We start from the raw sequence: 13,473 nt of genomic DNA on the forward strand, positions 1-13,473 counted from the left end.
TATTCCTTGTATATTATAAATTATATATTTTAATATCAATAAAAGACTCAAAAAGGATTTGAAGCTTCTGTATCTGTATCTGTAGAGTAGGGAGGGTGAGTGTAAGCCCACGCACTTAGGCCACATGTGACCCATTGTACATCCTCCCAAGGAGTTGTCCTCCTAGGTCGTCGTCCATCCTGTCCTTTCCAGGAAGGTGGACAGGTCGCTGGGAGACATCTCCTTTATATCGGCAGGTGTAGGCCAAGACTCGCCGAACACACACTCTCTTATTGACGATAACTCCGGGCACTCGCACAGGACATGCCTGACAGTCTCATCTTCCTGTTCACACATCCTGCATAGAGGTGTGTCCACTAGCCCCATATTATGTAGGTGTTTCCTTAGCTGACAGTGGCCAGTCAGAAATCCTACTGTAAGGCGTAAATTTTTCCTGGTCATCGCCAGATATTTCTTCGGCGCCAGCTTCCCAGGGTCGCCCAAGGTGATCCTGGCAAGATTACATCCTTTGATTTCATCCCATCTCTTTAAAGATTGAGCATGGGTGTAACATTTGACTAGTTCCGCAATTGTCGAAGTCATCAGGCCGTGGGTGCCACTTGGTCCTAAAATTCTTAGTCCAGCCGCTTCCTTGGCTAAAGAGTCGGCAATGCGATTACCTTTACTCCTTTCGTGCCCTTTAATCCACCTAAGGATAATGTTATTATCTACCGAGGCTTTGGCTAAATCTTGGTGGCACTCTAGTGCTAGCTCTGTAGTAACACGGTGTCTGTTCAAGGCTAATAGTGCTTGTCTGCTATCAGTGCAGATTGTTATGTTTTTGCCCGAAATTCTTTTCTTGGTTATTTCTTTTGTGGCGATTGAGATACCAGCCAGTTCTATTTGGACCACGCTGGTATTTCTTCCCATTCCCCATTTGATCCTTAGGCTTAGTGATCTGGAGTACACTCCACATCCCGAACCTTCTTTGGTTTTTGAGCCATCTGTATAAATCCGTATTGCATTTGTAGCATCTGACTCTGTGTTCTGCTTAATTTGTATTTTGTAGGGTTTATTAAACACAAACCTGGGTTCAATTGCATCACTTGTTGCCTGCAGCAGAGGTTGCGCAGTAAGCGCTTCCCGCCATAGGCCCAGTCTCAATCGACCCATTCCTACTTCTAGGTTTACACCAGCCGTGTGCAATCGTACCATGGCCATTAACGCAACCTCCTTAACGAACAGATCTAGAGGGGTCAGACCCGTGATTACTTCCATTGCCGCGGTTGGTGTAGTTCTCATGGCTCCTGTGATGTTTAAACAAGCCAGTCGCTGTATTTGATATAATTTTTGGATGGCCGTTGCTTGTAGAACTTTCGGTCCCCATGCAATGGCTCGATACGTTAACATAGGTCTTATTATTGCAGTGTAGATCCAGGCGACTACACGGGGTGAAAGACCCCATGCGCGTCCCACTGTCCTCCGACATTGCTCATAAGCCACGTATGCTCTTTTTGCTCTACTCTGTAGATGAGAGTTCCATGTTAGCTTCTTGTCGAGGATAATACCAAGGTATTTCACCTCTTCAGAGAAGTTTAGTTGGCTTTTGAAGATTTCGGGAGGTTTTAAGCCCGTTAAACTTCTTTTCCTGGTGAAAAGGACCATCTCAGTCTTCTTGGGATTGATCGACAGTGAGTGTTCCTTACACCATGTTTCTATCAATTTGAGCCCATCCTGCGCTCTATTGCACAGTGTGTTTACAAATTTGCCGGTCTGCAAGATAACTATGTCATCTGCGTATGCAATTGTGTAGAATCCATTTTTGTTAAGGTGATTAATTAGGGTATCCAGAACTATGTTCCAGAGAAGGGGTGATAAGACCCCTCCCTGTGGACATCCCCTCATGACCAATCCTTTAACTGTGATGTCTTCTACATTAATACTTATTGCTCTGCTAGAGAGCATCTGGAGTATCCATTCTCCTACTACCAGGGGTACATTATCAAACGCTCCCTCAATATCTATGAATATACCTAGGGTGGATTCTTTGTTGTCCAATGATCTCTCGATTCTGCCAACCACATGGTGAAGGGCCGAATCAGTAGACCTTCCCGGGGTATATGCATGCTGATTCGGATGAAGTGGGTTGTTAACAAGTACTTCATCTCTTATGTACCGCTCACATAGCCTCTCTATGGTTTTTAAGAAAAACGATGTGAGACTAATTGGTCGGAATGCTTTTGGTAGGGTGTAGTCCATCCTACCTGGTTTGGGTATAAATACTACTCTTACTTCTCTCCACTTACTGGGAATATAACTCAGAGCTAGAGAGGCTCTGAATATTCCAACCAGGTGTGGCATAAGCGTGTCCAGTCCCCACTGAAGTAGGGCTGGTCTTATACCGTCAGGCCCTGGTGACTTGAAGGGGGAAAAGCTCGATATAGCCCATCTTATTTTGTCCTCATCAATTACTGTACTAGCATATTGCCAGTCATATTGTGAGGGTGTTATTGATACATCCGTCCAGTTTGCCGTTCCAGGAAAGACAGAACCTGGGAAGTGAGTTTCCATATGAATCTCAGCACTCTCCTGGAGGTTGGCGGCTTTGTCGCCATTTTCCCTCGTCAGGATGCCAATAGTCTTATGGTGGTCATTTGAGAGTGCCTTCTGTAGCCTAGAAGCTAGTGGAAAATCTTCGACTGCCTCACAATAGGCTCTCCAGGCTTCTCTTTGTTTTCGCCTGCAGACTTTTTTAAACTCTCTGAGGTTGGCTTGATATATAACCCAGTCCTCTTCGAGTCTTGTACGTTTTGCCTTGTTAAAGGTCGTTCTCGATGTCCTCCTGAGGTGTTCCAATTCAGGGCACCACCATGTGTTGGTTGTGCCATGCGTTTGAACCATCCTCATTGGACAGGATTCCTTATAGGCAGTGTCTATTTTGTTGTGGATAGATACTGTGTACCTTTCCAGTTCTTCATTGTTGCCAGGAGTCAGGACCTCTGTTTCCCGCAGAGCTCCTCTTAAGAGTCGATTGTAGAGAGCTACATCCGTCCTCTTCGGGTCACGGGATTTTACAGTAGTCCTGAAATCCTGGTTTATCGTATAGGTCAGCCAGCGGTGGTCTGACATAGAGATATGGTCCGAGACTTGCAAGTCTTGGATTTTGTTTGATATTTCGGCTGTCGTGAGCGTGATATCTATTAACGTTTGGCTACGGGCATTAATAAATGTTGGCTCCGTGCCTCTGTTCAAAATTGTTAGATCTTTCTGTATTATATATTCGTATAGTGACTTACCTCGGGCGTTGATATCCTTGCTGCCCCAGCTCACGTGGTGAGAGTTTGAGTCGCAACCCAATATGAGCTCCACTCTCTGGTTGAGGCAGTGGTCCACTAGTACTTCCATTTCTCTGGTCGGTGGTAGGGTGGCTGCATCTGAAGGGAGGTACACCAATGCGATTATCAACGCCATATATTTGCCTTTCCCAACTGGACATTCAACTTTGACCGCAGTGAGATCTGAGGTGCTGAATTGTGCCATCGGAAACGCTCTGTATTTCCTAGGAACGTAGACAGCCGTCCTAGGTTGCTGGTTGCTTGGTAAGCTGAAAATTTGACCAGTTAAACTACTGAAACCAGTAATTTTGTCTTTATTATCCAGGGCTCCTGGATCAAAGCTATTGCCTCCTCCAATACATCAAGGTGGCGACATAGTGTTGCCGTTGCCGCCTTTTTATGTTGGAGGTTGCATTGTATTATTTTTACTTTTTTTCCAACGTCCTTGCCCATGAGACAGTTGTTGGATACAAAGTTACCTTTAGAGGTCCATCTGCTCCCCTGCTGAGGGGGAGGTGGCCTCGCTGTTTTTGGGTGCCTCCTCCGTCAGGTCATCGAATGTCATCTGTTCAGATGCTTCGATTTCCTTTTCGGGACCCATGGTGGCCTTGGGGTCAATATCCACTTTAGGTGGTTCAACTCCCAAGGACCTAGGGTCTTCCGAGGTACCCTCTGTTTCTTTTACTGTTGCCCTAATAGTCAGTGAGGTAAACGCGTAGCTTAACCTCATCGACTTCTTCTTCAGGACAGCCATATCATCTTCTCCGATCCCGAAGACGAAGAGGTGTCCTTGTGGGTTCATCTTAACCTCATGATGGAAGGTGCACCATCTTGCTACCTTCAGGTCAGGATTCTGCGCCTTTAGCCGACCCAGTACCCTCTCCTTTTCACCGGATGTCGTCTTGTGGACGTCCTCCGGGATCCAGAGTGAGGCTTTGGTAAGCTTCGGGAGCTTATCCACTCTGACGACCGCAAGTGATGCCTCCTCCCATGGCTTGATATTCATTGTGGCTTTCTTCAGCCACTCTAACGTCACGTCGTCATCGCAGACCACTCTGATGATTTCACCGGAGTATGTCCACGACTTGAACGTGGGCGGTTTGCTGTTGTTGCTGGAGGCGGAGAAGATGATCTTGTCCAGCTCCTCCAACAGTTGTTTTTTGATGAGACTCTCTCGTTCTGCGGTAACCTTACCGTACGGGTTAGTCTCATCTATGATGGCTACCTTGAGGTGTCTCAAGGCGGCCTCCACGAAGGTTTTGGAAGGTGCAGCGACATTTCTGTCGCTGCGCAACTTCTTCAACCTTCTTGGGGTTCCCTCCATGGAGGTACTCGCGTGAGGGCGCTTTCCTGCGGTGGCAGCCGGTTCCTTGCCTTTTTTCAAGGCGGAGCTCTTGGCGCCCTCCGCAAGAGGTGCCCTTGTTGTTGAGGATGGAGTGGAGGAGGTGGAGGGTGCACTCATAGTTGCTGCCACTTCTGCCTCTTTCGCTCTCTTCCTCCTCTTGGCCTCGGCGCCGCTGATTCGCTTACGCCTTGGCCTTTGCATTACATCGCGAGGTGTTCTGCTATGTCCAGCCTCTTTCTGAGCGGTAGCTTGGGGTGAGCATTTCTGTTCATCCCCAGCCCCCGCCCTAAATTGAGGTGAGCATTGCTGTCCAGCCTCGGGATTGGTTGGTTTTTTGTTCTTAGTGTCCATGTATGTTCCCACGAGTAGCAAGGGAAGGGTTGGTCACCTCTAGCAGAGCCCCGCATTACCAGAGGAAGGCTAGTTACAATGAGGTTTCGCCCGGTTCCTCAAGGGGATCGTTCGTAACCGCATATAACCCTGCGGCCATTCAGCTGTCGACACGATTCCTTACATCTTAGCTTGGGTAGGCTGGTCCGCGGTGGCATGTTTTGCAGGGCTTCTGGGGGTTTCAGTTCCCCTCACCCTACTTATTTCTGCCACTGACCAGGAGTCCGTCAACCCCGTCCGTTAGGCCACATTGGCTTCCCGGATAGGACCTCCAGTCCCCTGGCCGTTGCCCTATCCGCCACCTGGGGACGCGCCCGATAGGTAGCCCAACCCACGGGGATTTGAAGCTTTATAACTCCTGTTTGAGTAGAGCCTAGATGATGACAGCATGACCAGCTGTCGAAAGCAGCGCTCGCATATATATATATATATATATATATATATATATATATATATATATATATGTGAGAAAAATGAGAAAAAACCAAGGAAGTACTTGATAAATCAAGTACTTCCTTGAAAAAAAAATGAAGCGACTTTTATTTACGGTGCGACGCCAAACTTTCACGAGACCGAAAAGATTTTCAATGAACGTTTTCCGAATCGTCCTATCTGTAGAATATATTTAAGGGAACTTGTATCCAAATTTACAACTACCGGTAGTGTACATAACAAAAAGCCCACAGGTCATCCGTCCATTCCGGAAGAACAGCAAGTGCAAATAATTGGTGAAATGGTAGTAAATCCTAAACAGTCTACTTATCCGTCGCGAATGTTGTGAGGTGTCTCCATCTGTGAAGAGGTTTTGTGACACATCTTTTTGAAGCTCCTGACAAATGCTTTACAATCCTAGAATATAATGTCAATATTTTCAACTACTACAAAATGGCGGAACTTTTAATAATTGCCTGAATACATTGACATTTAACTACATAATATGAGATAATAAGCTTGAGATCAGTTCAGAAGATGCTCGAAATGGTTGCCTTGAACTTCTTGACATATGAACAGTCTATCTGATATTTCACGCCAAACATTTTCGAACACAGTAACGTCAATATCTCTACAAATATTTATTATTCTCTGCCGTATATCAAATATTGAAGCAGGTTCAGTTTCGTACACCTTTTACTTCAAATAGCCCCATAAAAAAAGTCCAAAGGTGTCAAATCTAGCGAGCGAGCTGGCCATTCTGTAGGACCTCGACGGCCACTCCAACGACCGGGAAAAGTAGTATCCAAATAGTTTCTTACTTGTCCGGAGTAATGTGGTGGTGCACCATCTTGTTGGAATACAATATCCATATCAAATTCATTAGGACTCGCTTCGACGATTTCGGTGATGAGAGTCAATAGTAGTTTACAGCATATTGAAGTACAGTTCCACTGTTGAATTTTGATCAATAAATAAAGGGCCAACAATATAGTTTCCCAATATTCCTGCCCAATCGTTAATTTTTTCTGGATATTGGGTATGTGTTTTCCGGAAAACGTGAGGGTTGATGCCATTGCCGTTTAAAACATTGCCGTTTAAAAAAATGTACATTCGTCACTAAAACAAATATTGATAGATAAGATGCCTTGCAATGGTTTCCGTCATGATTTCGCAGCATTCTGTTACTCGAACAGGGTCATCTTCAGTTAATTGGTGTACCATTTTAATTTTGTGTGGATGATACCTATTCCCCTTCAAAAGTCTCCACAGATGGAGACACCTCACAAACATTCGCGACGGATAAGTAGACTGTTAAGGATTTACTATCATTTCACCAATTATTTGCACTTGCTGTTCTTCCATAATGGACGGATGACCTGTGGGCTTTTTTTTATGTACACTACCGGTAGTTGTGAATTTGGATACAAGTTGCCTTAAATATATTCTACAGATAGGACGATTCGGAAAACGTTCATTGAAAATCTTTTGGGTCTCGTGAAAGTTACACGTCGCACCGTAAATAAAAATCACTTCAATTTTTTTCTTCCAATGGACGAGATTTGACCATTTTAGAGATTGTTGACGTGGTACCCTACTACTAGTGAAACCGAAAACTAAATATCTAACTAAAATCGTTGTTCTAACTGAAAAACGATGTTCATTGTCGTACTAACATTTTTCGTCGTTTTTATAAACGAAAAATAACTTAACAAAACTTATCGGGTTGTTGGAATTGCTATATGGCAGATAAAATGGAATATTTATATCGAATAGAAATATAGATATTAATGTGTTTGTCTTCAGGAAATTATTAAATGTTCCGCCATTTTGTAGTAGGTGAAGATATTGACATTATATTTAAGGATTGTAAAGCATTTGTCAGGAGCTTCAAAAAGATGTGTCACAAAACCTCTCCTTTCCATTTAATTATTTCCCCAGATGGCAACCAGTCGCCATCTTGAAAGTTTCATATGTCAATTTATGTAATATATATATATGTAATATATATAACATATATATATATATGTAATATAATATAAATTTTCAACTCAACTTATTTTCACACCAATTGGTGCTGGTGGTGTTTTAATGAAATGGTAGTAAATAGTTACAAAATTATATAGATCCACGATTCCACAGATTGATTAAGCGCCGTCTTCCATAGGATCATGAGAATCTATACTTTTATGGCTTGAATAATTTGTTCACAGTAGGAGCTGCAGAGAGAAGCAATGATCGAGTTCTTGAGAAGGTCTTTACAATGGATCACCTTCACGATTCTCTTTTCATTGTTTGTGTTTTCTATCGATCTCATAATTGAGATTTTTTGTAAGGCGATCGACATGACCTTTGTTGTCTTATTCATTAACATGCCATTGTTGAGGTGTGCTTCAACATGTACAACATTATATGCTCTGATAAGAATATGTTATGAGGATGACACTGATAACAATCAATTTTCTCAATTTTACAGACTATATCCAACTGTATGGAGCTTCTCGTCGGAGATTTTTGGATTTACCCAAATTTTTTCGAAATTGATACCGATGAGATCATAGAGGTAAACATTATATTCCAACCAACTAGGCCAGGACTGAACATCGAAACCCTGTACGTCATATGTGATAATAATTCTTTTCAACAATTGGAAATAATGGGGGATGCTGTGGAGTTTTCAAGAAATTTCATCAAGATTGATGTTGGATTGATTCAGAAACTTGATTTTTCTATTAATTTTCTCAATTTTTAGTTTCTCCCAGATAACATCGACATATCCGATGTTGACAACTTTTGCATTTACTTTGGGAACATAGAGAATAAGTGTTCAAGAAATTTTACACTGACAGTTCATAATAAAAGGTTGAAATATCAAATTATATATGAAATATCATAACGATTCATTATTTCAGTCCTTTATATGTGGACTGTCTGTGGAAATTTCGAAATAAGGATCTTTATGGAATACATGATTTACAAGAAAATTGGATAACGCAGAAAAACGAAAATCGAAGCCTGCTTCCTTATAGCACGACAGATTATGAATTCGAAATTTTACCAGATGCTTCCGCAAGTGGATACCACAGTTTATTCATCAGGTAAAAATTTCTTGGAAACACTTCACAACTTTTGAAACATCATACATTATAAGTGTTGAATTAAATTTTTGAAAATATAAAAATACAAATGATGCAATATTCAAACTTCTGGAAGATGAATTTTCAAATTTAAATATCAAATATATTGGTGGAGCAGTATTTTGTAATTTTACAAAGGTCTTAATCACAGAATACTTCTACATAAACTTTTGCGTTATACAGGGTCTTTTATTGAGCGACCCCTGTCTTAAAATTCAAATGAAACCATTTGTGTGGAATTTAACATCGTTCAAATATTCACCACGACTTCTCTCGGTGGAGCGCATCCGAAACGTCCATTTTTTCATGACTTTGGCGCATGAATCAGGCCGAATTTGACCGATGTCATAGGTTATGTTGGCTTTGAGGACCTCTGTGGTTTGTAGCTTATACACCTGCGACTTGGGAAAACCTCGCTATAAAAAGTCTAATGGGGTCAAATCGCACGATCTCGTTGGCCAGTTCACATCACCTCCACATGAAATGACCATGCCCTCAAATCGCTCGTGCAGAATATCCAATGAGGCATGAGCTGTGTAGCACAAAGCGCCGTCCTGTTGACAAGTAGTTGGTGGCTATATCATTCAATTCAAGCTGAAAGAAGCTGGTATTCATCGACCTATAGTGCTCGTTGTTGACAGTGATGTCCTGGCCAACGTCGTTCTCAAAGAAATATGGACCAATGATGCCGCCAGCCCAAAATCCACACCTAACAGTGACTTTTTCGGGATGCCTTGACCGCTCTTGGATCTCATGTGGATTGGTATCATCCCAAATTCGACAATTTTGTTTGTTCACGTACCAATTCATCTTGAAGAAACGGGCCACATCGCTAAAGATGATTTTTCGATGAAAATTAGGGTCAGTTGCCAACTGCTCCAGAGTCAATTTAGCGAACAAACGTCGTTTTCTATGGTCGTTCACCTTCAGTTCCTGGGTCAGTTGAATTTTTTTCGGGTGCAGACCCGAGTCAGGACGCAAAATTTGCCATGTTGTGGTCTCCGGTAGACCGAGTTCTTGTGAGCGACGCGAAATTGACTGACTCGGAATATCCTGCACACTCTCACAGACAGCGGCGATGTTTTCGGTAGATCTAGCCTTTCGATGACGTATGGGTGTTAGTCGGTCTTTTACTGAAACAGTGGACTCAAATTTATCAACCACATTGTGAATAGTCCTTTCGAAAGGACGATTATGGCGACCGAAAAATGGGCGAAGCGCGCGGTACGTCGCTAGGTGTTGTCACTGGTCTCCGCAAGAGTTTCAATCTTAAGTTTGCTGTCAGTAAATTAGATCAAGCCCCATCTCTCTTCCAACATCATCGCGAAAAAGGCCACACTTTCCAGGCCAGAATAATCTTGTGTGAAAAATACACCAGACTATGTGGTATAATTTCACAAACTCAACAATTTGGAAGAGAATTCTCCTCCACCATATCTAATTAAATTGTTTCGAATTCCTTCAATACTAATCAGAATCAATTTCAATTAGTAGATTAGTATCACCAAATCACTAATATTCTACGTGATGAATATTTTTATGCCAGAAATCGCTACGGAATACTGTTATCAATGCAATTCTCAGAAAATTTTTGAATAAAAAAAATACTTATGGTACATGTTTGTTGAACACTTTCTTCAAATATCATGAGTTTGAAATGAACTTTCATAATCGGTTTGTCCTCAGCTTGTTCCTGCTGAATATTCCTTTGGCGAGTATTTCGGAATTTGAGACATTCACGGTAATCGAAAAAAGAGATATATCCGGAAATACATTGAGTGAAGTGAGTATATTTACAACAATAGTTTTCATCTGATCCAGTTGAATTATTTTTAGGCAGTTGATGTTCAAATCACAGAACTTGAAATAGCCTGCTCCATAGACTTTCCTGTGGAAGTTAATGATCAACCTGAAAGGTAAGTCATCCACAGTGACACCTTTATTTACAAAATTAAATATAACACTAATTCGAAAATGAACATTACCAGGTGGAATGATTACATGTATCTAAAGTGCAATGCTCAGACGATTAAGAAAAAAACGTTCGCTACGGTATTTTTTTCTGAAATTAGTGATTTTTGGCACGTATTTAGTCAATAGAAATTGAAATTGTATATATCAGTGCGACGTATTTTTCCATTCAACGTCAAAATTATAAAACTCTTTTGAACTCTTCAGAACTGTTAGTAATGTAATGGAAAGGGTAAGTACTTTTCTCCATTATTATAAAATTTATTATAACATACGAACAAATTCATGTCTATTTTCAGAAGTCACAGTTTCTCAATGATATGACTGTCGTGTTTTTTGAAAAAATGAAGTCATATTTCGAAAAGAAAGCCAACCAAAAAAACTAAGAATTACTTCTAGAGCACTTGAGGTGATTTCTTTCAATTTTTATAAATTGACGAGTTTTGAATAAATGACAACTTTATGAAAAATACTACAAGAAGTGGCTATTTGTATAGTTGCTGTAACAAATACCGATATAATTAAATTTTCCATAATAGTTGCATCTGAGAGCCGTATTTTTGAGAAAACGAAAAAATAATACCAAAAAATTTCAAATAAAACTTCACAAAGATGTGTAAATCATGCAACGAAGTAACTTTCGAAAACAACACTGTTTTAAAAAATCCCTCTCGAAACAACTACTTTCATATTATCATTGAATTACAGAAAAAACTCTTCTTTCTATTTATGATCAAATTGAAGTAGATATCATTAACTGGATTGCCACACAAAATAGTATATGTCATCCTCATTTGCGTTCATCCCATAATTTTTTTTTCGTGTAATTCAATGTTTATGTGGAAACAGTTGTTTCAAGAGGCTTTTTCCTTCAGTTTTGTATCTGAATGTTACTTTTTGCATGATCTGCACATCTTTGTGAACAGTTCATTTTGAAATTTTTTGCTTTTCTTCTTTTGGAATGTCAACATTTTTTTTGTGTAAAGATGAAGAAGTAGAGAACCGAAATCTTTCTATACCAAAAATCAATCTCTTCTAAAAATTTCAGTTCATGTATATATTTATAATTTATTGTTGATTTTATTCAATCAATATTTTTTTAGCTGTTTCAATTTCGAATATCGTATGGGTGGTCTTTCGGAATGATGTTCACCCTATATTCAAATATTTGTAAAAACTATCCATTTTTTACGATTTGTGTATTTACTTCTCTATTATATACCTATAATTTTTTTAAATTCTGGACTATTTCTCACACCACCCCAACCTAAAATGTCAAAACTTAATTGGGATTGAAATTGAATAATATACCATTTCAAGATGAGTAACGCTGAAAAAATTGTTCCTTATCTTGTGATAATGTGAGAACACATTTGATGTTCCCATCTGAAATGACGATCAATCATAATCCTTGGTAATTAATGATATTTCTTTCTTATATTACTCTTCATAAGTTATTTCCACAGGACCAGAATTTGGTAGATTAGATATATAATAAATAAATAGAAAATATTTCATTTCACTGTAATTTATATGTAGTAAGTATAGTAAGTTTTTCACTAGTTCGGACTTCCATTGTCTGATCTAATATAAACAATGATTTGAAATCCCTGTAAGATCTCAGCTTGGGACCACTCGATGTTGTGTTGATGGTTCCAAACATGGTCTGCTTACACAGAGAGGAACATTGGTTTAGAAGAAAATTAAAGGAAGCCGCATACATGTTGTCCAACAACGTATTCAGCCAAGCCAGCATAGAAATACGCAATATATGGAATCCATCATCGAGCGAAAAATGGTCAACTCCCTCCAAACGGTCATCTCCCACTGAACCAGTGAAGCGGATTAAATGGAAAGCGGGGATAAGTGAATGTACTCGAACGACCCATCAGTCATCACCCGAAGACGATTGTGGATACTAACAGTCGAAACGTCGTGAAGTAACTTGGATTCAAATCTGTTAACTTTTTTATATTTATTTTCATTTTGTATTTATTTATTTTTGAGTTTTGTTCAATTGTTTTATTTTTACTTGTATTTTATTTCACTATTATTTCATTTCAGGTTTTTTTTTGCTTAATATAATTGTTATTTACAGCTATTTTTCTTAATTCTTCTTTTTCAGTTATTTCAAGAATTTCAAATCATTTTATATATTAGACAATGAAAGTCCGAACTAGTGAAATTCATCATGAAACATTGTCTATCACCTTCAAACATATACTAAGTTCGCTTCAAAATATTTTACATTCATAAATCATAAATATTTGACGTTTGCAGAACAAATCAGCTCTGAATTGCGGAAACTGAAGAAATAGCAGTAAGAATTCAATAAGGAAGTATTTTTTTCGGAATTGTGATATTCTCATTCTTTGAAATAAATTGTTTTTGTAGAGGACTTGATACTTTCTACTGAAAAATACTGAACAATCTGAAAAATAAAAACTAATTCAATAAAGAATCTGCTGGAATGTAATAATTGTAATTGTTTTCCGAAATGTAGATCATTAAAGAAAGTTAAGTATTAGTATTACATTTTTTTATAATTTATAGGAACAAAATTATGAATACAAGTTACTGACTGATTGGACTTTTCAGTGGTTTATATTACGCAGTAACTTTTCGGGGTGAACTTTTCAGTTTATTTTTTAATACACTTCTCTATTGATTTAGTTTTTAATTTTCTGATTGTGAAAGGTTATATACCCAAAAAACAGTAGAAATGTACTATTTTTGCGGGTTATATGAATGCACGATGATAAGAAATTTGTATAAATTCATTTTTCATTTTATATAAATAAAAAGCATGGAAAAGAAAGGTTTCGGCTTTCTACTTCTCCATCTTGGTACAAAAAAATGTGAAAGTCTTCCAAGGAGAGGAAGG

General features: G+C 39.5%; 1 protein-coding gene across 2 annotated transcripts in view; it reads left to right on the top strand.

Moving 5' to 3' along the window:
• LOC111510172 (deleted in lung and esophageal cancer protein 1) overlaps positions 1 to 13,473 on the top strand; it is a 90,447-nt gene that overhangs the window by 15,594 nt on the left and 61,380 nt on the right. For both annotated transcript variants that reach the window (XM_074185128.1, XM_074185129.1), the window contains exons 7-11: positions 7,958 to 8,182; positions 8,234 to 8,343; positions 8,394 to 8,579; positions 10,305 to 10,401; positions 10,455 to 10,534. In XM_074185128.1, the coding sequence (XP_074041229.1) occupies positions 7,958 to 8,182; positions 8,234 to 8,343; positions 8,394 to 8,579; positions 10,305 to 10,401; positions 10,455 to 10,534 (698 nt within the window). The remainder of the gene's footprint in view (positions 1 to 7,957; positions 8,183 to 8,233; positions 8,344 to 8,393; positions 8,580 to 10,304; positions 10,402 to 10,454; positions 10,535 to 13,473) is intronic.

Source organism: Leptinotarsa decemlineata, unplaced genomic scaffold, assembly GCF_025532065.1.
Source record: "Leptinotarsa decemlineata unplaced genomic scaffold, Ldec_3_MD MMD2_tig00026363_RagTag_RagTag, whole genome shotgun sequence".
NCBI classification, from domain to species: domain Eukaryota; kingdom Metazoa; phylum Arthropoda; class Insecta; order Coleoptera; family Chrysomelidae; genus Leptinotarsa; species Leptinotarsa decemlineata.